Source organism: Dermacentor albipictus, chromosome 5 (genome assembly GCF_038994185.2).
Source record: "Dermacentor albipictus isolate Rhodes 1998 colony chromosome 5, USDA_Dalb.pri_finalv2, whole genome shotgun sequence".
NCBI lineage: Eukaryota > Metazoa > Arthropoda > Arachnida > Ixodida > Ixodidae > Dermacentor > Dermacentor albipictus.
The window spans coordinates 22,819,030-22,846,378 of NC_091825.1; the positions used below are offsets into that span (position 1 = coordinate 22,819,030).

Here is a 27,349-nt window from a genome sequence, read left to right on the forward strand (position 1 = left end):
AGAAGTCGTTGCCCCTTGAAGTAAAAAGAAAAGCTCATAACTTCAATATCATTGCGAAAAAATACTTCTTATTTTAATTGTGTTATCATGACTCGATCTTCACGTGCCCTTTGCCCGTAATAATACCTTCGTATATATATTCTTTTTGATGTTTTTTTGCACTTCGCTGAGTGAAGATTTGTATTATCTGACGAGTAAACCAGAATTTCAAACGACCCTCTTTGTCCACCTTTTGTTTATTATGCATTATTTTCAATGTATTATAGCTCAGTACGTTTTCTTATGTCTTCAGTAAAACTTAATCTGGGCTTAGTTAGTACATTATTCTGAACTTAAACTTAGAGCGGAAACACCTAAGACGAACCACAAAAGGAAGGTAGGACAGCGTCAGCTCCAGTGTCCTATCTTCCTTCTGTGGTTCGTCTTCGGTGTTGGCGCTGTAAGTTTAAGTTCAGTCTTATGTCGTCGTTGTTTTTGTTTTCGACTTATTTTTTTTTTCTTTATACAAGATGAAACTTCATAGATTTGTCTATTGTTATGCTTCCAATGCAAGCACGAAACTTTAGTCTGCGTGCCTTATTACATTTCTATATTTGACCGATTACTAGCATTTGGCTACACGTCCAAAGCATTCATTGAAATTCATTATACGCGCTTTGTCAAATGAGATTGAATTGAATACCGTAGCAAATAGCTGAACAAGATGAAGCATGTGTATGCTGGAGCAACATTTCGGAAACAATTCTACATATCCTAATGGAATGCGAAGTGATTCGCCCAGTAAAACCCGTAGATACTATGCACCTTCTAGAAACGCTTGGATTTCTAGTAGATGGTCAGCAGTCGGCATAAGCAACATACGTTTATATTATTCGTGCAAGACAAGTACGGGAGAGATTGGGAGATTGATTGGATGTCAAAAAAGACAAAAGTGATGTAAAAAAATATTTGAATGAAAAGCACATGTTGCATGCCTGAGTAACTCAACCAGAATAAGGGACTATTTGTACCGCCCGTTTCAAAGGGTAAGCGAATAAATCACCATCATCATACGCAGCAGCAGCAGCATCGGGAGAAGAGGATGATAATCGTCAGATGCTGTGACGAGTTTTTTTGGCGCCTTACGACAGAGCTGCATATATGCGCTTTTTCAGTACCTGTGTGTGCGCTGCCTAGCGCTTCTTCGCGGTTAACGGCTCTTTTGAGGGCTACCTAATGGAGTTTCTTTGCAAGAAATTCACCAAGAATTAGGGTACTCCCCAATTTGAAAGTTGAATGCCCATCTATACGTATTTTGATTTCGCGTGTCACTATTTTGTATTGTGATTATTTAGGTACGCAGTTTGTATTGAAAAGAGGGCGCTGTGAGAAGCGCGCTTTGTTTGCAACGCGCGCTACTGTGGGACCATGTCGTAGGCATCGTCGCCGAACAACCCGACCAGCGCGCCACGATGGTTTTCCACCAGCGACGACAGCGGGCTTTCGTCGCAGGGCACCCACGCCACCAGTGTCGGTGGCGACAACATCAAAGGAAGCGTCACATCGAGCGTTAATCGTAGCCGCTCACCATCGCCTCTTGCAAGAGCAGTGCTGCCGCTCACACGCGATGGCACCATGGACTGACCTCGGCTGATGATGCCGCGGGCGAGTGTTGCACTCCCCACCTCAAGCTAACCTGTCCCCCCCCCCCCCCCCCCCCACGTCGGAAAATGCAGATGACATCGCCCAGGTGGCTGTGCATGCCTTCGCCGCTGGCAACTCCGCGCAAGCGCAGGCCGTTTCCCCTCCGCTTCTGCCCAACCTTCTGCCTCATGCTTTCACTGTAACCACCTCCTCCCTTTTCCTCTTTGCCCGCTGTTTGATTTCGCGCTGCGGTCCACGTTCGCTTTTTTTTTCTTTTGCTGTGCTCGTTCGGTTGGTTACGACAAGGAACAACGCCGAGGCTCAACACGGGAACCGGCGCCTAAGAGCTGCGCTCTAAATGAAGAAGTACTTGTTATGTGCAGGATAACATCCATGACTATACGGGTAGCGAAGATATACTACTTCGCTGCAGCATGATTCATTTACATTTTCTACAATTGCTTGTTCGTAAGCAATGACACTAAGTACATGGCTCAAAGGCGAACAGAATTTAGATTTATACTTTCACGTTAAGCTAACAAAAGAAGAACATTGCCATTTTAGAACATATATCAATACTGTATTCTGCTGTAGCCTTTACTGAGTAGTTTTCTGAAAGTGGTTATTCTTAAGTTATAGCGCGTAAGAGGCCACCCTAATGCACAGAACATTCGAGTAAGTACTTTACCATTAGGAACACAGAGGTTACGTAAAATAACAAAAATTGTTATTTATAATGTGCCATGAATTGTATGAATTTCCAAAGGTGCACTGTTAAATATCTGCACTTGCACCATCTGCTGCTGCATCCATGCCCTTTAGACAATGCGCATATCAGAAGTATTTTTGTCTCCTTCCAGAGAGCGACAGTGAAGGTGCGGCTGGACAAGGTGGCAATGGCCAATCTCAGAAGCCTTTCGAAGAAATCGTCAAGGAAGAAATGTTGAAGTAAGTGCATTTCTTATTCTCAAGACAGTAGTCTCTGTCTCACAGACGATATATGAATGGTTTACTTTTAAATCCAGAGTATTCAAGAAGCTGTTCAGGCCAAGTAAATAATGCTACAAGCCAAGCAGTACATAATATCGAAAAAAATATATTATTAAGCTTTGAACTTGTCGGCAGGTGCATCCCGACTGGTGCTTTTAACCTGATAATTGCAACAGCCTGTCTTGCATTCGTCCATAACACACCCTGCAGGTAGAGCTAAGCTTGCGTCGTTCAGCGCATAATTTAAGTTTCGGTTGTGCAGCTATACGATATCTTAGTAGCAAACAAGTCCCAGTTAGGACAAATAATAAATCATCAACACGAGTCTGGGGCGCAATTCACTGATCTGCGCTGTCCCTACGCAATTTCTTAGCCAAAAAAGTTTTATTTAGCTCAGATGAGGGCGCAAACCTTGTATCTTGTACCTTCCGTCGAATGCGAATAGGGCACATGCGGCACCTTCTTGCGCCTACACTTTCCCTCAATTGAATACGTTAAAATAAAACAAATAAAATAAACATTCTCTTTGTTTAAGTGTCTATTGTTCATTTTGTACTCTCTAAATGAGAAACTGAGCAGCTAGGTAGGTGTTCACCTCCGTTATCTTCCTTCCATTGGCGGTCGCGCATCGTCTTCATGCCAGCAACGGGCGAAATCTGCACCAGCAATGCGTCCTGCATCGGTTCCGCGGCCAAGCAACGTTTCGGCAGCACACGTGCACTGCTATATTGACATTAAAACTTTAAACTGTTTGCCTACGAAAAAAAAACGTGGATAAAAATGAAAAGCGGACTGGCCGAAACGAACATGCTCACGGAGCCATACCTTGATGGCAATATCACAAAGGGCTGAGTGCGGTCAGGCTGACCTTACAGACGTAATTTATTTGTGTCAGTTAGACTTTCAGAGAGCTTTTAATATCAAAATATTTGTTTGGATAGTCATTGCAGAAGCATGTTTAATAAAGATTGCTTCGCTCGGCTGCATGATACCGTGGACGGGCTCCAAACTACTGATTTGATTTACCCACTTGAGATCAATTATAAAAATCTAATTAACGTAGCTTCGTTAGTTACGCGCACACTGCGTATTTTAGAGCGACAGGAAGCTGAGCTAGTTGGTAAGTATTCATAATGCTAGAAAGCGTAAGGCGGGCAGACACGGACACAAAAGAGGAGCACTGGACAACACGAACGCCGACTATCATCTGAAGGCAGCACTCAGGCGAAAAAAGAAAGACACAAAACTCATCTGCTGATGCTCTGAAAAGGAAGTACCACGTGTCAGTCGGGTACACGTGCCGGTCTACGTGAGACAAGTGCTAAGGCAATTGATATCTTCATTATGTAAGGTAATCGAAGGCTCACTCAAGCACGCACTTTCATCATTATTGGTATGCCATGCCTCGACCATAAGACACGTATCTTCATTCCTATGCCCTTACAATATCGCGCATTCATCTAACTCAGGTATGCAGTTCCAATCTTGGCAGTCTTGGCAATGTCAGGAAAGATTCGAAGGCGATCCACCCGTTAACGACCTTTTATGTTCCATTAGCCTCTGAATAATACACCGCCCGCTTGCCCTAAGTAGACATTACCACAGCTAAAGGGAACTTAATATAGCACACCCATACGACCGTAAGTAAAATTGTTGTTGATCTGCTTCACCGGACAAATATCTCTTCTTTTTTGCCTTTCACCTGCTCCTTTTTGCTCTCCACGGCAGCGCATATCTTACAAAGCTTATTGGGGAGCAGTGAAAACAACCTTAACGCCATATCTACTTCAACTTTCTGGAGGCAGTGCGATACTGAATGAATGTAGGGAATAGCCACTACTCATTTCTTGTTATTACTGCTTTCTGTAGTGACGTATGTTCCCCTCGAAATCGACTTCTTTAGGCGTTCAGCCACACTGGCAACTGCCACAATAGGAAAACCTGCTCCTAATAGGCGCCGGACCTGTGCATTAAAACTGGCGCTCCTTTTGTGCATGCATTATGTTGTGAGAGAAGAGTTAAGGCACGATTTGGAAATATCATTTTTTACTACTTTGGAGCGGTTGGATTGAAAGTTTAACAATGGCATCGAAGATCTAGGGGAGTAGTGCCAACACACGTGGCTTTTTTCGAAGACCAAGGAAATGTCTAGAAACTTTACTACGCGTCTGTGAGGAAATTTTTTGGTAAACTTTAATCCTAATCCATTAAGTTTAAGTACGTCACTTATTGACTCATGGTCGAAAAAAATCGAATAATCATGTTGAGACGCATGATCCTGTCCGCCCGTTGGTTAATTACATTGTGGTGCATAAACCTAGACTAGTAGTATCAGACAAGAAAGGTTATTTCGTGATTTGTTCAGATGACATGTTCGTAGAAAAAGCGGTATCAGCTATCCAAAACGAATTTTAGCCAGTAGAACTCAAGCCATCGGCAGTCAAGCAAAGTGCGGTTGACCTGCTGTGAAGACATAATCTAGATACGATTGTCTCTAATGTCAAGAAATCAAAATCGCCCACCTTAGAACTGTTAATTCTTGGTGAAGACCCATAAGCAAGAGATACCTTTTCGTACTAAAGTGTCAGAGAAAGGGACATGGCAGGTCTGTGTGGCTAGTTACCTACAGAACTGATTAGCTTCACTAGTTTTTCAGACCCGTTTCACTAGCGTAACTCTCAGGCACTAGTTCAGTTTTTGACAATAAAAATCCTGGTGATTGTACAGATTTTAGTGCGGATATCGAAGACCTATATTACTCCTCGCCGCATGACGGGTTGTTAAATACCGCAAATGAGTGCAATAATGAACAAGTACAAGAGTCCGGATTTATAGACAGATGCGTTGTTTCCACGGGTGCTTTTTGTTAAAAATTCTTTCAATGTATTTACAGTCCACGCTAGTTGGGTGGAGAGATTGTGTGTTTCTGAAGAAATCAGGAATTTGTATTCGTTCAAAGGTTGGCCCTATTCTTAGTGGTATTTACCTGAGCAAGATTGACAGCTGCTTAGAGAAGGCCTTAGGTGATTGTGTTATGAAGGTTTTTCGTTACGCCGATGATTACCTGATTTTCTGCAATAGGGACGAATTTGATTACGCTGACAGTAAGTGAGCATTATAAAGTTAATAGATGAGGATTAAAGTTTACCAAGGAATTTCCTCACAGACGCGTAATACAGTTTCTGGACATTTTCTTGGTCCTCGAACAAAATCACGTGTGTTGGCAGTACTTCCCTATGTCTTCCAGGCCATTGTTAAACATTCAATCCAAGTGTTCCAAAGTAGCAAAAAACAGAATTTTTATGTTGTGCCTTAAATCTTCTCTCACCAGATCATGCTTGCACAAAATGATCGCAAGCTTTAATGCACATGTCCAGCGCCTACTAGAAGCAGGTTATCCTAGCGTGGCAGTGGCCAGTATAGCTGAACGCCTTAAGAAGTCGATTTCGGCTGGAACAGACATGATTACAGAAGGCACTAATAACAAGAAAAGAGTACTGCCTATTCCCTATATTCATTCAGTATCGCACATGCCCAAGAAATTTGCCGGTAGATGTGGTGTTAATGTTGTTTGGACTGCTCCCAATAAGCTTGGTAAGATATGCGCTGTCCTTCAGCGGTAAAAGGAGTAGGTAAATGTAAAAAAAAACAGATATTTGTCCAGTGAAGCGCACCGAGAACAACAATTTCACTGACTGTCGTATGGGGGTGGTTTATGAAGTTCCATTAAGCTGTGGCCATTTCTACGTAGGGCAAACGATGCGGTGTGTCAATCAGAGGCTAATGGAACATAATAATAATAATAATAATAATAATAATAATAATAATAATAATAATAATAATAATAATAATAATAATCTCTATTCAGTATAGTGAAAACAGTATACATAACGGGAGCGTCGAAGCCACAAGAGGGCTTGTGCGGCGACAACCGGCAGCCGCGGCAATCTACGCGCCACACCAGAACTCCATCAGAAGCTTGTTGTGCATTTGGCACAACCATCGCACATTATCAAAGATGCACTGATAACATCAGTACATATTAAATGTTCTCTACCGCTTGAACATCAACTCTCAGTGTTTTGCGGGTGGACAACGAAAGTACATCGTCCGGTAGTTCATTGAAGATAGCAGGAACATAATAGCGTCTTGTTGCTTTACCGTAGTGAGTGCACACTCTCGGTTTAAGATAACGAGGAACATGTCTCAACGGTATCGGTTGCCTGTATGCACTGCTCCAAAAATATTTAAGTACTACGATTTCTTTAAAAAGATTCTCGAAAGAAGGCAAACCGGCTGTTCTAAAGACACTGCTGGGCAAATTCTTCTGTGGCATGTAGAGGACGCTTGTAGCGATGTTTTTCAAAATCCTATTAACTCGACATTTCCATGTGAAAGAGCCGTTAAAAAAACAACACATACCGTATCTTAAAACACTATACCCCAGAGCCTGGGCGATTAGTTTTCTGATAGAAAAAGGCATCATGGTTTTTAAATTAAACAACAAACATGCAACACTTCTAAGTTTCTTACAAATGTGGGTCAAATGAGTAATCCACGTCAGATCACTGTCTATGTGCACCCCAAGATACATAACCGACTGGACGCTAGCTATAGGTTGACAAGAGCACAAAGAGCAATATGAAGGGTGTAAATATATGGAAGCGACGCTTGGTACATCTTTGTGTGGGTTACGAAAACAGACAAGTCTGAATTTGGTGCTATTTATTTGTATTAAGTTTGAGGCAAACCAATCACTAACTTTAATAGCGTCCTCTTGAAGGTTAGCCAGGGCACATGAAAACTCAGGTTTGCTTGACACTAGTAAAGTGTCATCGGCATAAAGGAATACGGTGGATGCTTTCACGTGGTCACATATATCATTCACATATAAGCTGAATAACAAAGGAGATAAGATAGACCCTTGCGGGACACCGCACACCAGACTTACCGCGTCACTGGAGATAGGCCCAAACATGACTGCTTGTGAGCGATTGTGAAGATCGTTTTTAATTAGTGACAAAAAAGGACCCCTAAATCCATAAGAATACAGTTTAGAGATTAAAATTTGATGATTTACTGTGTTGAAAGCTTTTTTTGCGTCCAAAAATAAAACCCCAATTGCCACCTCATTGTTTTCCAGGCTTTGGTGCAGTAAATCAGAGAGATTTTCTAACAGCACCTGTTTTCCAGACCCACTAACAAATCCGTACTGATTCACACTCATTAGGTCATGTTTAGCAACAAATGCATTCATCACAGAAAGTACGTGTTTTTCTAAAATCTGGGATATGCAGGAAAGAACAGAAATAGGGCGGTAGTTGGCAATATCATTCTTTTTCCCACTTTTGTACAGAGGGACAAAGAGAGCACTCTTCAGTGAATCTGGCCATGTACCAGTTGCAATTATGCCGTTTAAAATAAATAGCAGAAGATGTTTCAGAGCTGTAATGTTTCTTATCAGATCAGCTGTGAAAATGTTGTCAAGTCCGGCGGATTCATTATGTTTCAGAATAGACAAAATGCTGAAAAGATCAGATTCTGTCAGAAGAGGAAGGAAGGCTGATGGCGATACACTGTTTTTATTCTTTGTCGAGCTCAAAGTTTGGACTGCGACCCGTTGCTCAGCCGTAAATACGTTATTGAACTCATTAGCCAAAATAGGCGACACTACACCGAAATTATGCTCCACTGCTTCTTGGACGGACAAGCGTATGTTACCACGTAACTGGTTTATCAGAGACCAAGTGTTCCTTACGTCGCGACGAGTGTTGTGAAACTGCCCTGCAAAGAACTTCCTCTTTGATAAGCGGATAAGCGCAGTTACCTTATTTCTGATGCAACGATATTCTGCTCGAAGTTTGTCATTTTTGGCGCCCTGCGGCATCGAGACCAGAAAGTGTCCTTTTCTTTGATAGCAGCCAGGATTTCCGCAGTCAGCCACTGGCAGTCAATTTTACGTTTCTTCACAACCAAAGTTTTTTTGCACACTTTCTTTATTTCGCCTAATATCCTGACCAAGCTATCGTACGCAGTGTCGTTAGTGTTATGATGAGTAAATGAATCGCAATCATATTCAGTGACATGATTATCGAACTTTTTTTGGTCTAGAATGGTCACAACACATCTAGTAGAGTTAGCGTGCTGCATAGAGTCTGTTTTCATAAGGCCACACGCAATGTAATAGTGATCTGCCAGTTTCTGTCTGATTACAGCGCCGGTCACTGAAGAAATGTCCGACGCACGGACGTTAGCGTGGTCAATGCAAGTAGTTGTAATGCGATTATTAAAAAATTCTTCTCTAGTAGGATCGGCGATATGTGGTTCAATGCCAAATTCTGCCATGCGATCACCATGGCGATCACCCTTCACCCAGTGCCATGGCGATCACCCTTCATCAAATCGATATTGATGTCCCCTATCATGCACACAATTTTAGCAACAAAGTTGGTTTTCAGTATAGTTTGTAATTCTTCAATAAATCCCAACACATCTTGACTAGGAGGTCGGTACATAGCAAGAAGATGAAATGAAATACCACGACAGGATACTTCAAAGGCCATGACCTCCGCTGTGCCGAAGGAAACGGTAACCTCGGAGATCATCAATGATTCCTTGAAGTATACCGCAATGCCACCACCCCTGCTGTTGTTGCGTGTAATGAAATAGGCATGGTAACCGGGAAGCCTAAACACATCGGTTAGAGTGTCGGTAATGTTAATTTCCGTTAATACAAACACGTCAACAAAGTCACTGAGAGCACAGGCCATAACCGCAAATTGATCCCAGTGTTTCCTGATGCTCCGAATATTAATGTGAAGAATGGTACAAGAACAACCCAACGCTGGCTGAAAGGTCTTACAAAGGAGTCGAAATCTGGAAACGACATACTCTTTTGCGAGGAACTACAAATCTTAGGCCATCTTATCAATGTCGCTTACAGAACAGATTTTTAGAGCAGTAGCACCCTCGGTCTTCCTCGCAAATATTTTCCCATTTCGCACCCAGACAAATTTAAATCCCTTTGCTTTGCCTTGAACCCTAGACCTCCAAAAAGTTCACTGTTCGCACGAGTCAGGTTCTCACTGAAGAAATGTCAGGAATCTGTTTGTTTTCTGCCAACGCCCTGAGTCGAGCCCTTGCCTGCAGCCATTTATCTCGCAAGTCTGGTGACGTGAATCTAGCCAATATCACCGGTATTTTCCCTCGCCTCCTGATAAGCGATGAAGAGCACATACCGGTTCCGCCATATGGTCATGCAAATTAAACTTCACAGCCAGGTCCGACAAGACTGCCGGCAAGTCCTCATTTTCCGTGACCGGTAATCCGCTTATTTCCAGGTTAGCTCTGCGAGTATACTGTTCACTGTCATTTAGTTGCGATTGTAAGTGACTGATCTGTTTTGCCTGCTCAGATACAGTTTCCTCAAGGCAAACCACTTTCTGATCAAGTCTCATCGTTGCTTGCGAGTTGCTATTGCACTGTTCAAGAAGCTTGTCGTATTGTGACGACATGAACGTGACTGATGTTTTTAACTCAACAGTTGTGGTCTGCAGGGACTGACAAGTGAACGTCAGCTTATCAACGTGTATTGGTATCAGTGCAAGACTGTCAATTACGTCTTTGTGACCAAGGATAGCTGTCAGCTTGTCTTCGAGGGAAGACAACCTTGCCAATATGCCTGAAGAGCTGTCCTGCGACAGCTTCCCAGAAGCGACAGTGGCTCTAGAGTCTCCGCGACATGTACGACAACGCCATTTCTCACGTTTCGCAGACCCCATTGACGTTTATGTCGACTCAGCAATACCAGAACAGTGCTGCCCAAAATGATAAGACAAACTGCATTCCGCACAAGTAACGCTACACTCATCTTCAAAAATCGCATTGCATAAACCACACTCTGCACTGCTATCAGTCATAGTACCGGATCAAACACTGCACGAAAAAACGCTTTGCAGTCAGCGCCGCAAAAAAATCTATATATATGTATATATATATACAGCTCACCTGCCAACAAACAGAGTAACATTCAGAGCACTGCAACAGATTGCCGCTGACTGCAGGGTTGAAGTGGCTCGCGTAGCATTTTGTAGCTGCTGCCGGCTCCAGTAGCGCATTCCGGTGGGAACTTTCTACCTGAACATCGCCCCCGAGTGCTCCGTGGTCTCTGCGCATGCGTTAGCTGAGAGAAGGTGAGAAAGGAGGACAAATTGACTTTACCGGATGTGACGTCATATTGTTGTTTGTTTTTGCTTTTCTGAAATAACTACTCTCGAACTCAGACGCATGGCTTGCGTCTCGTTCGCGCGCGTACGTATGGCTGTGGTCCGCTTTTAGTTTTTGGCGAATGCTTATAGAAGCTTCAAGTTGCGGAGACTGCGGTGGGCCAGGGCTTGATGACATTTGTTGCCCAGCTGCTGGTGCTACCGCGACGTACTTGGAGCAACGGTAAGTGTTGTGCGATTACCCGTTCTCTTGCTGACACGTAAAAAACCGGTTGCGCATTCGAGCTGTGGTCGATGTGATCTCGAAATTCGAAGGAACACGAAACGGTTGTCGCAGGTCCCGCAGTGATCGCAGTATAATTTATTCGTTCGTGCCTTCAACACTGCAGTTCCTACGCGTTGCACCGATGTAAAAAAATAAAAAAAACAGCGACATCTTCCACGCGCCAAAAATGCATGCACTCAACTAGCGTGGATGTCGTCCTATGATGTTTATCGCGTTCTTAAGTCTATTTTTCTCCATCTCTATAGGATGACTACGCTATGCCCTTCTTATTTACCCATGCAGCGCATTGCTGCATTTAATTAACTTTCTCACTGCTGACCGCGGTATGGGCGTCAGAGGCTTTCATTCGTTGCAGTGAGATAACGAAAGCGTATCCCAGTTGAAAATGACAATAGAGGTTGTGTTCAGTACTACAGAAATTTCTGTTGTACAACAGGATTTTTCTGTAGTAACTACAGATTCCTGATGGAGCGACAGACGTTTCTGATGTACAACAGACATTTGTTGTTGCTACTACAGAAGTACAGTCTGTCGTATGTCTGTTGTTACAACAGAAAGCTGAAGCTCTACAACAGATTTTTGTAGTACTACAGAAAAAATTGTCATCACTACAGGCACCCTGTTGTCCCAACAGAAATGTTCCTGAAGTAACCCGAAGAACTTCTGTAGTGCTACAGAGAGCTGTTGAAATACTACAGAAACCTATTGTGGCAACAGGCCCCCACAACAGAAGTGTTCCTGAAGTAATGCGACCAACTTCTGTTGTACTACAGAAAAATGTTGTACGACAGAAGCCTATCATTGCAACAGGCCCCCAGTTGTCATAACAGAAGTGTTCCTGAAGTAATGGACAAACTTCTGTTGTACTACGCAGAACTGTTCCACAACGGAAACCTATCGCCGCAACATGTACCCAATGATGACAACAGAAGTGCACTGAAATTGTGTGATGCGACAAGCTTCTGTAGTGCCCGGTTGAAAAAGACAAAAGGAATTCCTGTCGCAACTACAGAAATTCTGTAGTACGATAGAAGTTGTTGACATTTCTTAATTGGGAGACATTTCTGACATTACGACAGAAATTCTGATTTCGCAACAGAAGCATTCTGTCGCGACAACAAGAGTTCTGAAGTCGGAACAACAGCTTTATATCCTGACAGCGACTCCGACGTTACGACACCAATTCTGACGTAGCAGCAGGAACATTCGGTCGTGACGGCCAAGAGTTCCGAAGTCGCAACAGAAGCGCTTTCCGTCGCGGTCCTTTAAAATTGTATGTTTTCGCATCGGTGGTGTACACTGTACTTTTCTCTTGCGCGGTATTCAATCGCGCTTCTCTGACGCCGGCAATGCTGATGGCACCGACACCAGTAATAAAGTCGACGTGGCGAATAGTTATAATTGTGCCGTGACGACGCGGCACCAGCAACGCCCTACCGGCCTCCTCAAAATCGGCCGCTGATCAAAATCATACCATCTGCGGGAATGGCTGCGTATCCGTTTTTTTTGGTAAGATGTGGCACACAGGCCTGTGGACTTACATGTGCTGTTACACTGACACATTATTTAATTTCCCAGGAATATTTCACAAGCTTATGCGAAGGGGAAAAGAAGATTTGGGTTGTTCCACAAAGTTGCGTGAAAAGCTGTCTCGCTCGGGTCTCATTAATCTGGTGCAGTGCTGCCGTGAGAAGCCAGTATGCTGTCAGAAAGAACTCTCATCCACGAATGTTCATGTAGTTATTTTGCATTGAACACACGAATTATATTGGCGCTCAAAAGTGTAAAGAACGAGAGACAACTGTCGAAACTAGCAGTAATAACCCTAAAAGTCAACGTTGTCTATTTCTGAATTTCTTATTTAATAAGGATATCGTACATCAAAATCGATGTTCTAGCACTGCAAGATGTACCTGTCGATGGTACGAACACTCTTGCTCTTCTAGAGATGCGGCACTTGACGCGGTGGAGTGATAGCGGATCTTGGCTCTCAAAATGCAAATGTAAACATCAGCGCATCGGCACGTCGTACTGTTCACATGGCCAAAACGTACATTCGAAAAGCATGTCAGGGGTGGTGCAGTGGTAAGATGCCGGGCTCGGAATCGTGAGGTCGCATGTTCGAATCCTAGGCGAAGACGTTTTTTTTAAATTTTTTTTTACTTTTATGTTTTTCTTTTTTGTACTAACAAATTTACATAACCTTATGGACGTCTCTGTCAATTTTTTATTAAATATTGATCAAGAACTACACAACTTTCTACTACAGGACGTCACACTACAGACAACAGAACTACAGACAACAGAACTACAGGCAACAGAACTACAGGCAACAGAACTACAGGCAACAGAACTACAGGCAACAGAACTACAGGCAACAGAACTACAGACAACAGAACTACAGGCAACAGAACTACAGGCAACAGAACTACATGCAACAGAACTACAGGCAACAGAACTACAGGCAACAGAACTACAGAAACAACGTCCCAAAATACGACAGACTCTTAAAATTTCCTGTTGTGTTTTTCAACTGGGATTTCCTTCACTTGAAGCTTCTTAGTAGCTCCTTTGCGAGCCGTGGAGTTAAATCATACAGTGCGTACGTTGTGAGCGAGCTGGTAAACGAAACCACTTTACTGCTGCTGCTACTATCACTTTTACGGGAACATTCAAAAAAACATATATATATTAGTATGAATCGGCTCACCAAGCTTTATATGCACGTCCGTTGCTTTCGTTCATAGATCATGTGCGTAGCTTTGCAACCGCGACCGATATTGTAAAAACAGCAAGAAGACAGATGACACAAGTAATGTGTCTGCTTTAATTGTTGTATGTGCTGTTTTTAGAATATCAACCAACTCCACTCACTCGTGCTGTTTACAGCTAAAACGTGTTTTTTCTTGTTGCATGAGGAGCATTTGCTTCTAATTGTGGCAGTAACGTTGTGCATTGTCCTCGGCCCAGATCGCTGACTGTGTGCAAATTTGCCTAATTTGTTTCACTTTACTGCTGTCTTTACAGCTTCTGCTTATTTCCTCTGCCTGCACCTTATATTTGTTGTGTTTATTGAGACCTGGCCTGTCTCTGCTTCATTGAAGACAAATGGACACAAGTACGGGTCGCTGTTGGTTTGTATGGTTTGCTCAGTCTGAGCGTGGTATGTATATCCATTTGCTAAAAGGGTATGCTGCTGCACCTAATGCAGGTACTGCGTATCTAAAGGTAGATTTAATTAGTACTGGTTTGAGTGATGTATGACACCAGAGAGTTATTCTAGAAAGGTGACAAAGCTGGTCCACAAATTTAAGGTATGGAGATGCTGAACTATGTAAGTGTTCTAAGTTGCCGTGAAGTATTACACACATTTAAAATTTCAGTTGCAAAAGACATAGTAGAAGAATCCAGAAGATTTGCTGCCAGATGTCTTGAGACAATACATTGTAGAGAAAGCATTATAGTGTGAGCTGCCAATGATTGTCGTCAGCTCTAACCCATTTTTCTATATAGCCTCTGTTGCTTCATAGTCTGTTGCCATCACATGCTTGTTATAAACAAAAAATTGAGCTGCGGGATTCCCCTGATTTTTCTCGCTCATAAGCTACAAATGTTTTGATTTTGTCTGCCTTGGTGCCTCATGGTAGAAAACGAGTGTTTATTAGCCACTTGCCAGCTTCTAAGATCATGTACTTTGTAATGTGGGTGTTTTAAAGCATACTTAACATCTGCCATCATGACTGTGAGTGCTGCTGCCCAGCACTCTTAGGGCTATGCTTAGTACACATGCGCAGCTATCCAAGAAAATTGACATCGGGACAACTGCCGTTAAAGCTCACTTGGTAGAGCATTGCAAGCACAAGGCAGAAAACGTGGGTTCAGCTTCGTTGTCTCTTGTGCAAAGCATTATCATGATCTGTCTCCTGGCTTCTTCGTACATCCAGTCAGATTGGCTCAATAATAGTAACGTGCCTGATGGTGGGTCGTTGGTCTGGGTCCTTAGTGCAGCAGCCCAATTCCTTACCCGTTAGGCTACAGATGCATGCATAGCGCGCCAGATTAATCTCACTGGTTCTCTCATAGCAGCTGATTCTTTCTGATGTTATGTGACTCAAAGTTTGGGATTCTCCCGTTTCAGCTCAGATGCAACATAAAGCAGACGTGTCTATTTTGGTGAGAAGTTGTGTGTGCAGTTGTTTTGGTTTCTCTGTGTTGACTTATTGTGCTTTGTATTTCATGTGGTGTTAGGCATTACCTCAATTGCAGCTTCAATGCTGTGCCCATAGAAACAGTTGTAGGTAGGTGCTCAGGAGTAATGGGAAGCTCATTCTTCCTAATTCTCTCTTGCATACAGCAGGTAGTGCGTCCAGTTTAGTGCCATGCACCTGTGTGGGGCATTTCCTTGTTCTTATTCTGCTGATGTGTTGTACATAGGGGGAAAGTCAGTCCTCTACATCATGGTTGTCAGTGCCGCTGAATACAGTGCAGTCTCAGCCTCGCTGCCTTGAAATGTCATAAGAGGTGACGTCTAGGCGTAAGGTAGCATCTTGCTGTCCCTTGTCATTGGGCATAGCCAAGGTTGTGGTTGTGCAACCCAAGGATCCTGGAGGAGGAGCAAAAACGTTTATTGAGCTCTAGAAAAATTTAATGAATTTCGCGGAGTCAGATGGTGTCTTCCATCTTTTTAGCTATAACCCTCTGCCTCTAGTCCAGGGCTCCGCTGGATGCCGCTGCCAGCTGGGCCCGTCGGATCAGCCCTAGTTGGATGTCCTGACGGTCGCTAGAGAGCATTCCTTTCCATTGCTCCGCACTTGGGTTTGGTGCCGCGTTTGTTTTCTGGCAGGCCCACGTTATACGGTAGAGCGTGGGTGTTTCCTGGCACCATGAGCATTTGTCAGTGTACTGTGTGGGTTGTATTTTACTGAGTGTATTTCAGTTCATATATGCACCCGTCTGTAGCAGCCTCCAAGCTATGGAGTCCTCTCTAGTGAGAGAGCTATGCAGTGGGGGTACCGCTTCCTGCTGCCTTTATAGTGGTTTAGGATAGCCGAGTATTCTCTGGGGACTGGCTCAGTTTCCTCGAGGTCATTGGTGGAGGGTGCTCGGTATGCTGTGTATTCTCGAGCTACCCTGTCAACCTCATGGTTGCCTTCCACGTCCGTGTGACCCGGCGTTCACACTATCGTGTGTCTAATTGGTTGTTCTTTTTCTGGGTTTTGTGTGTGGTGATCTTCAGAGCGAAATATGTGGAGCGCTCTGTGACCTATTCTGCCTAACATGTAGTTTCAGCATGCTGTTTGGGAGTTGGTTAGTATTGTTAAAAACCACCTAGTCCGATAGCCCTCCGCTGCCGCTAGAGCGATGGCCGCTTCTTCAGCCTCGACTACCGTGCAGTCCCGTAGAGATGCGCTGACGATTTCTCGCATGTCCGAGTTTATGCATTTGTACATAGCCACCCACTTTTCAACATCGGCGCCATCGGTACCGCAGAAACTTCCAGGATCCTTATTTATAACCCTAACGCAGTAGCGGCGGTGATAAATAAGGATCCTGGAACTTTCTGCGGTACCGATGGCGCTGATGTTGAAGAGTCGGTGGCTATGTACGAACGCATGAGTGGAATCAACAGATGGGACCCTACGCGTATGCTAGTTAACCTGTTGTTCTACCTAAGAGGCATGGCAAAAGTGTGGTACGAAAACCACGAAGAGGAGCTAACAAGCTGGGACCAATGCAAAGAGAAGTTGACAGAGTTGTTTGGCAAACCAGCCGGCCGTAAAATTGATGCAAAACAGGAACTGGCCTCCTGTGCCCAATCCCCCATGGAGTCCTAACTCTTGTACATCCAGGACATGCTGGCACTTTGTCGTAAAGCAAACCCGATCACAACATAACAGAAGCTGAGAAGGTTGGGCATGTGCTTAAAGGCATTGCTGACGATGCCTTTAATCTGCTCATGTGCAAAAGCTGCCCTACAGTTGATGTTATCTTCAAAGAGTGACGAGAATTCCAGCAGGCCAAAAGCCGATGCCTCTTGCAACCATTCGCCAGACTTCCTAATACTCCTGCAATGCAGACGTGTGAAGATCAACCCACACAGCAGCATGTACCGCCATCGGAGGACGTGGTGTGAATCGTTGACATGAACTGGATGTGATGGCGCCCGCATTTATGTTCGGGTATCCCTGATGCTACATTTTCAGTCCCCTTCTCACAAGCTATCATTCACCAGGAACTTGAAAACATTGGTTTATGTTCTGTCTGTGCTCTTGCCAACACCAGAGCTAACAAACACCCTTCTACTATTTTTGCTCCATCCCGACACTTCTCTCCGTGTTATCGCAACCCGACTGAGTGGAGAACTGCGGACGACCAGCCGATATGTTTCATCTGCCGCCGCATTGGTCATGTCGTCTGATACTGTCGCAACTCGTCGCCCTTAACACTTTGCACGCCGACCAACCTGAGCCGTTTTGATGAAAATGTTTCGCCCACCGCTTAATTACCAGCGCCAACTCTGCTAGGAACATGTAGTACAGTTGCTCACCATCATCGCACGGACACCAGTCTCGTTCACCGCAAACATGTTGCCCATCTTCCTGTTCGCTGCAATCATGTCGCCTTTCGTCCCCTGTGGCGTTTGGCCACACCCGTTCGTAAAACTAAGAAATGCAGCCCTCGGAGGTGGTGCTGCATTGCCTAATGCTGCAGCAAATCCTCTGTCTATGCCCACAAGAAGAAGTGTAATTGGCGTTAAAATAGACAGCATAGCTGCCCAAGCACTCATCAACAGTGGAGCCCACATATCTGTGATGAGTGCTAGCCCGCGTAGACGTTTAAAGAAGTTCCTCACCCCAGCAGGTGCCCGAGTGCTTCATATGACTGACGGTGGCATGCTGGTTGTTCTTGGAATGTGTACAGCAAGTATAGCTGGCCGCCCTAGTTCTGTTCTCTTTGCTGTGATCGTCTTCCCTCATAACGTTATCCTTGGATTTGACTTTTTATCCACTCATTCTGCTCTCATCAACTTAACGACCGGCGTTCTTCAGTTGGAACTGCCTCAACCAGCCGATGCTCCGAGCACCGCCTCCCCACACTTGTGCTCACTTCACGATGTGCGTCTGTCACCCGATGCAGTTACTTATGTCACTTTGACCGCCCAGCCACAGGTTCCTGATGGTGAATATGTTCTTTGCCCCATCATCGATGTGCTTTGAACCAGTCACAGTTACTAATAACGACATCGTTTTACCGCTTCTGAATTTCAGCCTGTGCCCTGAAGTGATTCCAGCCAGCATTTTCTTGGACAGCGTTTCTAGTGGTTCTGAATTTGATGTTGAGAGTCTGCATTCTGAGAAGGGTTTATAGTGCCAATTGCAGCTCCCAGCTCTGGTTCATTAACGGATGACTTTGCAAAAATGACTGCACTTAACCTCACCTCTACACAGGCCAGGTACATACGTCTCCTGCTTAAATCGTACAATGGCATCTTTGATTTCGGCTACAGGCCTTTAGGCCGAACATCTTTTGTTCACTACTGTATAAACACTGGAAACACAAATCCTATTTGTCGGCGTCCCTATGTGCATAGCATGAACATCGAGTCACCCAACCAGAGGTGGGCAAAATGCTCCGCAAGGGGGTCATCGAGCCATCAGCCAGCCCTTGGCCCAACTTCGCCTGTCGTCCGTGTGAAAAAAGAAAGATGGTGGCTGGCATTTTGCGTCAATTATCGCCACTCAAATGAGATCACACGAAAAGATGTCTACCCACTACCATGCATCGATAACGCCTTGGACTGCTTGCACAGTGCTAAATACTTATCGTCCATCGATCTTCGATCCAGCTACTGGCAGATTTCAGTTGATGAAATGGTTGGAGAAGACAGCCGTCATCACGCCGGATGGCTTATATCAGTTCAAAGCCATGCCCTTTGGCCTATGCAATGCTCCAGCGACATCTGAACGTCTGATGGACTCTCTTCTGCGAGGCTACATATGGACCACCTGTCTTTGTTACCTTGACGAAGCTGTTGTTTTTTCTCCCATGTTCGGCAGCCGACTTACCCGACTCGCTGCCATTATTGCGGTCTTCTTAAAAGCAGACTTCCAACTGAATTCCACGAAGTGCCAATCTGGGCTTCGTCAGATTACAGTGTTGGAACACCTCATTGACGCATCCGGTGTTCAACCAGATTCGGAAAAAGTTCGTGCCATAGACAGTTTCCCTCTGCCACATTCTGCTTCTGACGTGCGCTGCTTCGTCGGCCTGTGTTCTTACTTTCACCGTTTCGTCAAAAACTTTGCCAACATTGCTCGGCCTTTGACAGATCTTCTAAAGGAGAACACGCCATTCTCATGGGGCCCGGAGCAGGCTCACGCTTTTGCCGCTCTCATCGGGTTTCTGACAACTCCTCCCATACTTCCCCACTTTGATCCATCTGCACTGACCGAAGTCCACACTGGTGCAAGCGGTCATGGCATCGGCGCTGTTCTCGATCAACAACACAAGTGTTACCGAGTGCGTGATAGCTTATGCCAGCTGCCTGCTGTCACCTGCCGAGAGAAATTACCCCATCACCAAGTGGGAGTGCTTCGCTTTAGTTTGGGCTATCGTCACGTTCTGGCCATATTTGTATGGCTGCACATTTGCGATCGTTACAGACCACCATGCACTCTGCCAGCTGTCTTCCCTCCGGGACCCGACAGGACGGCTTGGTCGCTGGGCTTTGTGGCTGCAGGAATTTTCATTTATTGTCAATTACAAGACTGGATGCCTCCACAAGGACACTGACTGCCTCTCGTCACGCCGTGGATCCACTTAATCCTTCTACGCATGATCCGATGACCTGCGTGATGGCGTTCACTGACATGACTGACATGCACGCCGAACAACAACGCGACGAGTCCTTACAGCCCGTCATCGACGGAATGCAATCACTCCAGCAGCACTGACGGCACATGCCGCATGTTTGTGCCGCACAACGGCATCCTCTACCACAGCACTATCAACGCTGATGGCCCTGAGTTGCTCCTTGTCCCTCCTTGTCGTCTGCAATCTGTTGTTCTTGAACGTCACGATGCACCGACGGCGGGACACCTTGGAGTTTTGCGTACATACGATCACGTACGACACTGGTTCTTCTGGCTGGGTCTCTACTGCTTTCTGCACTCTTATGTCGCAACTTGTGAATTGTGTCAGCGCCGAGAGAAACCTCCCCGACCACCTGTCGGATGACTCCATCCAGTTGAAGTTCCTTCTGAACCATTCTCTCGCTTAGGCCTTGACTTGCCTGGCACCTTTCCGATGACTAGAGTTAACAAGTCGATTGCCGTCGCTACTGATTACATGACACGCTACGCGATAACAAAGGTGTTGCAGACTATAGTTGTGCAACAGACGTTGATTTTCTCCTCCACTGTTGTGAATGTGACCAAGTTCTCGCGGCATTATATTGTAAATACAGTCTTTCTATACTCCCAACATCCCCATAACAGTATGCTTTGCCTCTGGCATGTTCATGATGACCGATGGCATATAAAATAGTGATGCTGACTAAGCTTCGCAAAGAATTAATGTTCTATCTCTTCCTTACAGGCTGCTGTGTTTCAACTAAATCTGCGTTTCCTGTGTCCAGTGGCCTCGTTGCTCAATTAGTGCTTGCCTATTTCTGTTGCACTGCAACCCACTAATGTTAAAATGTGATACTTCTCCTCTTTTCCGTTGTCCTCCTGTCCTTTTACACTGCTGCAAACTTTTAGATTTCGATGCTCGAATGATTAATACAACAATTGATGCTACCATATTATGTGACGACTGTCATGACGGCAATAATTTAGGTGGACCTGAAACTAAATGAAAAAAAAAACAGACATCTGTGAGTAGGAATAACTTGTGACCAAACTGGCTCCATGCTAAACTTTGCCTCAAGGAAATTGGTCTTAATAGTCTCAAACCCTTTTCGTGCTCTCGTGACTGTCTAATAGACAGTCACGGAAGTTGCACAAAAAGGAGTGCCTTTCTGTTGGGGAACTGTTTTTATCACGAGTATGCTATACAGCACCAGTTGTGCTATAAGCAGGCACAACTGCACATACAAGCTATAGCCTGAACTTTAAAATAATTTCAGATCTATTTGTAAACTTCCCAAGCCACTTCACAACTGCAAGCTGTCTCAGGGTCATGACCTATATTTTGGGGAAGACTAAGAATGCAGCCTGTGACTGAAGTTTCAGTGTTTTGAGGCCACCATTTCGAAATGCTTTTTATGTGCACTCAGTAGGAGACAGTTCTCCAAGCTTCTTGATATAATTTTCAGTGATACTAGAAGCAAAACTTATTAGTTGTATTATACTAAATTTTCATATTTTCTCTAATATACTGTGGTCGCAATAACACCACACTGCTTAAAAGGCATTGAGAATAAAAAAGCTACTTATTTGCCCTAGTATAATGTAGAAATCGGCATTCTGCAGTCTGAAAAGTGAAAACAAAAACATCGTTGCGACATTCACAACCACTTTAGCTGCTCATAAAATCATTGATGTGCATGTAAAGAGCCTGTATGTTGTGTCTGTTAAAAACATGCTCCATCATGCTGCAGCATTATGCACATTAGCTTTGTGTAAAAGCCACGGCTGTTGCAATGTGCTGCACCGCAATGCACCTTGGTTTTGTGGAAAAGCTACCATTGTTGCTACGCTCTTTACTGTTATACACGTCAACCTTGTGGCAAAGCCACTGCACTTGCAATGTGCTGCACCTCAAAACGTTTCAGGTATGTGGGAATGCACACTTGCATGTGCTAGATTTGGGCATTTTTAATGCAAATAATTATTTTTTCATGCCAAGCACTTTGCAGTAGGCAATTTTACGTCCCGACTCATTTCGGTCATCTGCATTGAAAACAAAAATATGTTACAGTGACCCCGAACCTGTTTCCCAGCATAACATGACGCTCTAGCCATTTGACCACTGTCGTGCACATACTTCTTGCTCCCCAATGCATTGCTGTGTGTATGGGATAGTGGCATGTGTATAACAGTGCATAATACATGTCAGAGCATGTGTGCATATACAAGTTTCTTATCAAACTGTGAGCATGTCAGTCTCTCCCATTCTTTCTTTGTAGCTGGACTTCGAGGTGCTTTGTTAGAATGCACCACCTTTGGGATTCACTCACATTTCCAAATCCCCCTCACTGTAGTAGCTAGCACAACATGGACACTGTACCTTTATGCTGTAATGTTTCTTCACTGGAGTACAAAAAGGAATCGTGTAGATCCAACATACATGTTAAAAGTGGTTAATGAGAATCTATGAAACATTCATATTTAATGCATTGTTGCAATCCAAATGATGGAAAGCGTATTTGCGTTGGCAAGCTAGCAGTAGCAGATGTCACAGGCATGTTATGCAGGGAAGCCACCTTATCACCTGTAGCTGTTCTCTGTGCAGTGAGGATGAAGGTGACATGTGCTTGTTTAGTGAAGAACGTTGACAAGAGGTGTATTCACAGAGACATATGACACTTATCTTAATACTACATGTAAGGCTTGTATACTTGTGTGGCAGCGACACATACCCATTCTATGAGATGGGCCTAGAATAGGCCCGTGCCCATTTGCGCATACTGCATAAGCCACGTTTTCCACTCGTCAAAACAGCTGCCACCACAGTGTTAGGAAAGAGACAAAGAAACCATGCCTTTGCATTCATACTCTCCTCACAAAGCTTGTGTCATATATGCAATCACTCGCCATACACAAACACATTGGTTAACACTGCAATGTTTGGAAGAACCCAAACCAACGCTACATAGCCATTTACCTCCAACATAAATCCCGACTGTGTCTGGAATCTACATAATGTTTCTTAATTTTTCAGGCATTTGGTGGTAGAGGCCAGTGCATTTGACAGAAATCTTTCTTGACTGCAGCAATGTTCAGAATGTAGTATGAGGTACTCTGTCTGGCTGGAAGTTGAAGATAGAAGTTATATTAGTAGTTAAAATATTGTAGCCAGTATTGAAACTACACATGCACTCAAGGCTGAGCCACATGCGAACACGGAAGAGCAGACACACACGGTGGTCACTTGAGCTGGCATTGTGTAGCTTTGCCAGCAAGCCCAGCTGGACACTGAAGTAAGGCATGTTGTTGGGTTAGTCAGCTCGTAGCTTCAGCAAAATTTTAAACTGTGTGAGGAAGACAGGACATGAACAAAAGCATAGATGCATGCGCAAAGTATAGACTTCCAACTGGCTTTGTTTGGTGAAGGCAGAGAGTTTATAAGGTTCTTCAAAATGGCAAAACAAAAAACATTCGCAAAGAAATTGTGCAAGAGGCAGATATGAGAAATAGCAAGGCCACCTGTGCATTAAGAGTGCAGTAGAGTCCCAAGGTGCCCATCTAAGAATTCTATTTCTTTCCTTGATAGGTATCAAGAAGGTGAGCTAGCTTAGTTGTCACAAATTTTAGCGATGTAGAATGCTTTGATGACTTCTCTTTCTGCTTTTGAGCTTGCCTTCGAAAGGAGTTTATTCTGTTCCAGATGAGGCAGGCAGCTTTTGCTGTCGCAGCTCCTGCACTGCAAGAGGAGATTCTCAAGGAAAGAATTACTCAGATGGGCACATTAAGACTCTCCTGCACTCTTAATGCATACATGGCCATGATATTTTTTATCACTGCTTCATGCACAAATTACTTGCAATTGCTCCTTGTTTCGCTAATTTGAAGTACCTTATATATTCTCTGCTTTCACGAAATAAAACCAGTTGGAAGCCTGTGCTTTGTGTGCGCCTATGTTTCAGTTCACGTCCTGTTTTCCTTGCGGAGTTTAAAATTTTGCCTAACCAGCTGTATAGCTTGTGTATACAATGAGTAATCAATATTATGATGACTGCAGCACAGCAATGGTCTAGTGGCATAGTGTCGACATAGTGTAGAGATCGTACTAAGTTAAAAATCTGGAAATGCCATAAATTGTGAAATCAACCCTTATCCCTTGGTTTCCTACAGCTGCAGAGCACTTGACCACTGCAGCAGTCAGGCATGCTGTATATTGACGCGTGTACTTCTTTATCGGGCGACCACTTCTCGCCGCCTAACAAATTTTATCGCGCAGCGCAGTACGCGTCTGCATGTAAAAGAAGTTTCTGGAAGTTATCGATGGGTTCCATCCACTGTCTTTCACTGCAACTTGTGTTATCTGAATGCATGTGTGCGCGACGTGAATAATGTGAAACTTTGTGAAAGGCACGCGGGTCCCAGCGATTGCTCTCGAACATTCGACGACAGATGTAAAAAAGCCAACGCGCTTGACCCGCTCATCAGATTTTCGACGGCCGATCGTGTTCGCCTCTACCATCCTTCTTTGAGTGTAGCCTGTTTTTGAAGGCACAAGTTCGCCCAATAAAACGCTCGTTTCATTAATCACAGTTTTGCTGCCCACGTGACAATATTGGGGAGTGCCAGGAATTGAGAGATCGAGACAGGCCGCCACTAGAAGTTCCCTGGGCCAGGTTACCACTCAAATGCATCCAAATATTTCTAGATTTCGCTATATAAACCTTTGTAGAATGAGGAACTTTTGAAGGGTGAAGTTGTTTCACACAAAAGAAAACTATTACTAAATAGTGACCAGTTTCTTTTGTTTTGTAAGCCAGATTGCATGTATCTGACATTGCTTACTGACTCTTACTTATTCTCGCTGTCCGATACAAGCATATGCACTCACATGTTTTCAAACAATGTGTGGAGCCATGTTTTTGGTAGAATAAAATTGGTCCCAATACAGAGCTTTGTGGCACACCGGATCTTACTAGCAATCACGGAGAAGAAAATTCATCAGTAGTTACAAATTGGTTCGGGTTAGTTAAAAATTTACTAATCCGATTCGTAGTCCTGTCAATACGAAGTTTACTGTCTTTTGTGTATTGGACCAAGCCGATGACCCCTGGCCTGGGCGGGCCCTGGCACTTCACCTAGTGGTGGCCTTTGAAAATAGCAGTGTGGCACCAGTGGTTGCATCAGGATCTAGGCTCATGAAGATGAATGTGCAGGAAAACATGCATGTGCAGGAAAACAAGACCAGAAAAGAAAGAAAGTCCCCCTAGCTGCCAAGTTAAACACAGGAAGAAGTTCAGAGAATGTAAGACTTCAATTGTATATCGTATACCCTTGTCGTGTGGGAAGTATTACGTCGGACAGCCGGGCAGATGCATAAATGATAGACTGCGCGAACACAAAAATAAAGTCGACAAACTTGTATCAGATGGCTTTCTCTCCCTTCATTGTAAGCAACATAAGTGCTCCCCTCTCTTCGAATCAACAACCATTACCAGTAGAAACAAGTGCGAACTCACTAGACTTATAATAGAAGCCGAGCAGATTGATGCCCTAGGGGATACATGTATCAGCAAACCATCATTGGCTCTATCTGAAAAAGAACTGAAATTTTTGCGCATGGCCTAACTTATCACAAAATGTATCGCTATGACTGTTAATCTGTTCACGTGGCTGTGACTCATGTTCTCTGAGTGTATAAGTATGACCTGGATTTCGACAATAAACAGTGTTGGAAGTTAGCGCTGTGTGTGTCCCTTTGTGTCTTCTCTTGTCCCGTCTTTGAATCGCGCTACCATACTCCCCTTGAAGATCATGAAGATAGACAGCAACGTGTACAGGGCAAGGAGTTTGGTGGCCTGGTACTCGTCACAGTTGTGGAGAACACTATAGTTTTGCGAGTCCTAGCCCCTACCTAGGGTACCAGTCTCTGCACTGTGTGTGTGTGTGTATATATATATATATATATATATATATATATATATATATATATATAGAGAGAGAGAGAGAGAGAGAGAGAGAGAGAGAGAGAGAGAGAGGTTGTGCAGGATTGCTCGTTGGCAGCACGTGATCATGCGGCAGCTGACGGGCCTTCTATGTGTTTCGCCCTGGTAGTGCGGTCGTCTTTGTAATTCTAGAGCGGCGCTGGCATTGCCCAAGAACAGGATGTATCGGCATGGTGCAGAATTGCAGAGTGGGGGTGCTCCATTCTATTCCCACTCCATTCCTTCAGAGTTGTGGTTTATGCAATTCCAGTTCTTATAACTTGTCAGAATTCTGACAGTTGGACCAGTCCCACTGTTTCAGTGGTCAAACTAATCTACTCCAATCCTTCAATTACAGTAAATAAAACGCTTCCCGTATAATTACTTACTACTTGCGCCCCGATGCAGCGATAGCGTAGAGGTAGAGCATCCGCCTCACGTGCAGAAGGACTGTGGTTCAAATCCAGGTGCCACGCAATTTTCCACCGGATAAAAAAAATCCACGTTGATACATTTGTATAAACAGGCCTGGTGGCCTGACCCCGGCGACCAGAACTGGTAATGCACTCCCTTACCAGAGCAGGATTGGCCACCACCTCCTTTATGAATAGAACAATCAAACCCCGGCCCTCGGTCCCCAGCAGCTGCGAAGCAACTGACCACAGCAGCGGTCAGACCTGTGACGCCGCACAGGGTGCTAATAATCTCTGGATCCGGACAGGCCACCATTGGAATCTGAACCTGGCAACGTTTAACGCTAGAAAGTTCTCTAGTGAAGCGAGTCTAGCAGTGCTATTGGAGGAATTAGCGGGCATTAAACGGGATATAATAGAGCTCAGTGAGGTTGGGAGGACAAATGAAGCATATACAGCGCTAAAAAGCAGGCACATCCTGTGCCACCGGGTCTTAGCGGAGAGACGAGAACCAGGAGTTGGATTCCTGATTAATAAGGATATAGCTGGTAACATACAGGAATCGTATAGCATTGACGAGAGGGTGGCAGGTCTTGTTGTAAAACTTAAGAAGAGGTAAAAATTGAAGGCCGTACATGTCTAGCCGCCTATATCCAGTGACCAGCAAGTCAAAAGCTTCTATGAAGACGTGGAATCGGCGGTGGATAAAGTCAAAAGAAGATACACTATACTGATGGGCGACTTCAATGCCGGGGTAGGCAAGAAGCAGGCTGGAGAATGGTCAGTGGGGGAATATGGCATAGGTTCCAGGAATAGTAGGGGAGAGTTATTAGTAGAGTTTGCAGAATGGAATAATTTGCGGACAATGAATACCTTCTTCGGCAAGTAGGATAATCGAAAGTGGACATGGAGGAGCCCGAATGGCGAGACTAGAAATGAAGTAGACCTCATACCCTGCGCTGACCCTGGCATCATACAAGAT

The 27,349-nt window shown here is 44.4% G+C and overlaps 1 protein-coding gene across 15 annotated transcripts in view; it reads left to right on the top strand.

The window, feature by feature from the left end:
* LOC135898235 (neprilysin-1-like) overlaps positions 1 to 27,349 on the top strand; it is a 521,227-nt gene that overhangs the window by 202,292 nt on the left and 291,586 nt on the right. For all 15 annotated transcript variants that reach the window (XR_011514790.1, XR_011514789.1, XR_010563291.1 and 12 more), the window contains exon 10: positions 2,484 to 2,571. Coding sequence is in view for 10 of the 15 variants with exons in the window: in XM_065427075.1 (XP_065283147.1) it covers positions 2,484 to 2,571 (88 nt within the window). In the remaining 5 variants the exon portion in view is untranslated. The remainder of the gene's footprint in view (positions 1 to 2,483; positions 2,572 to 27,349) is intronic.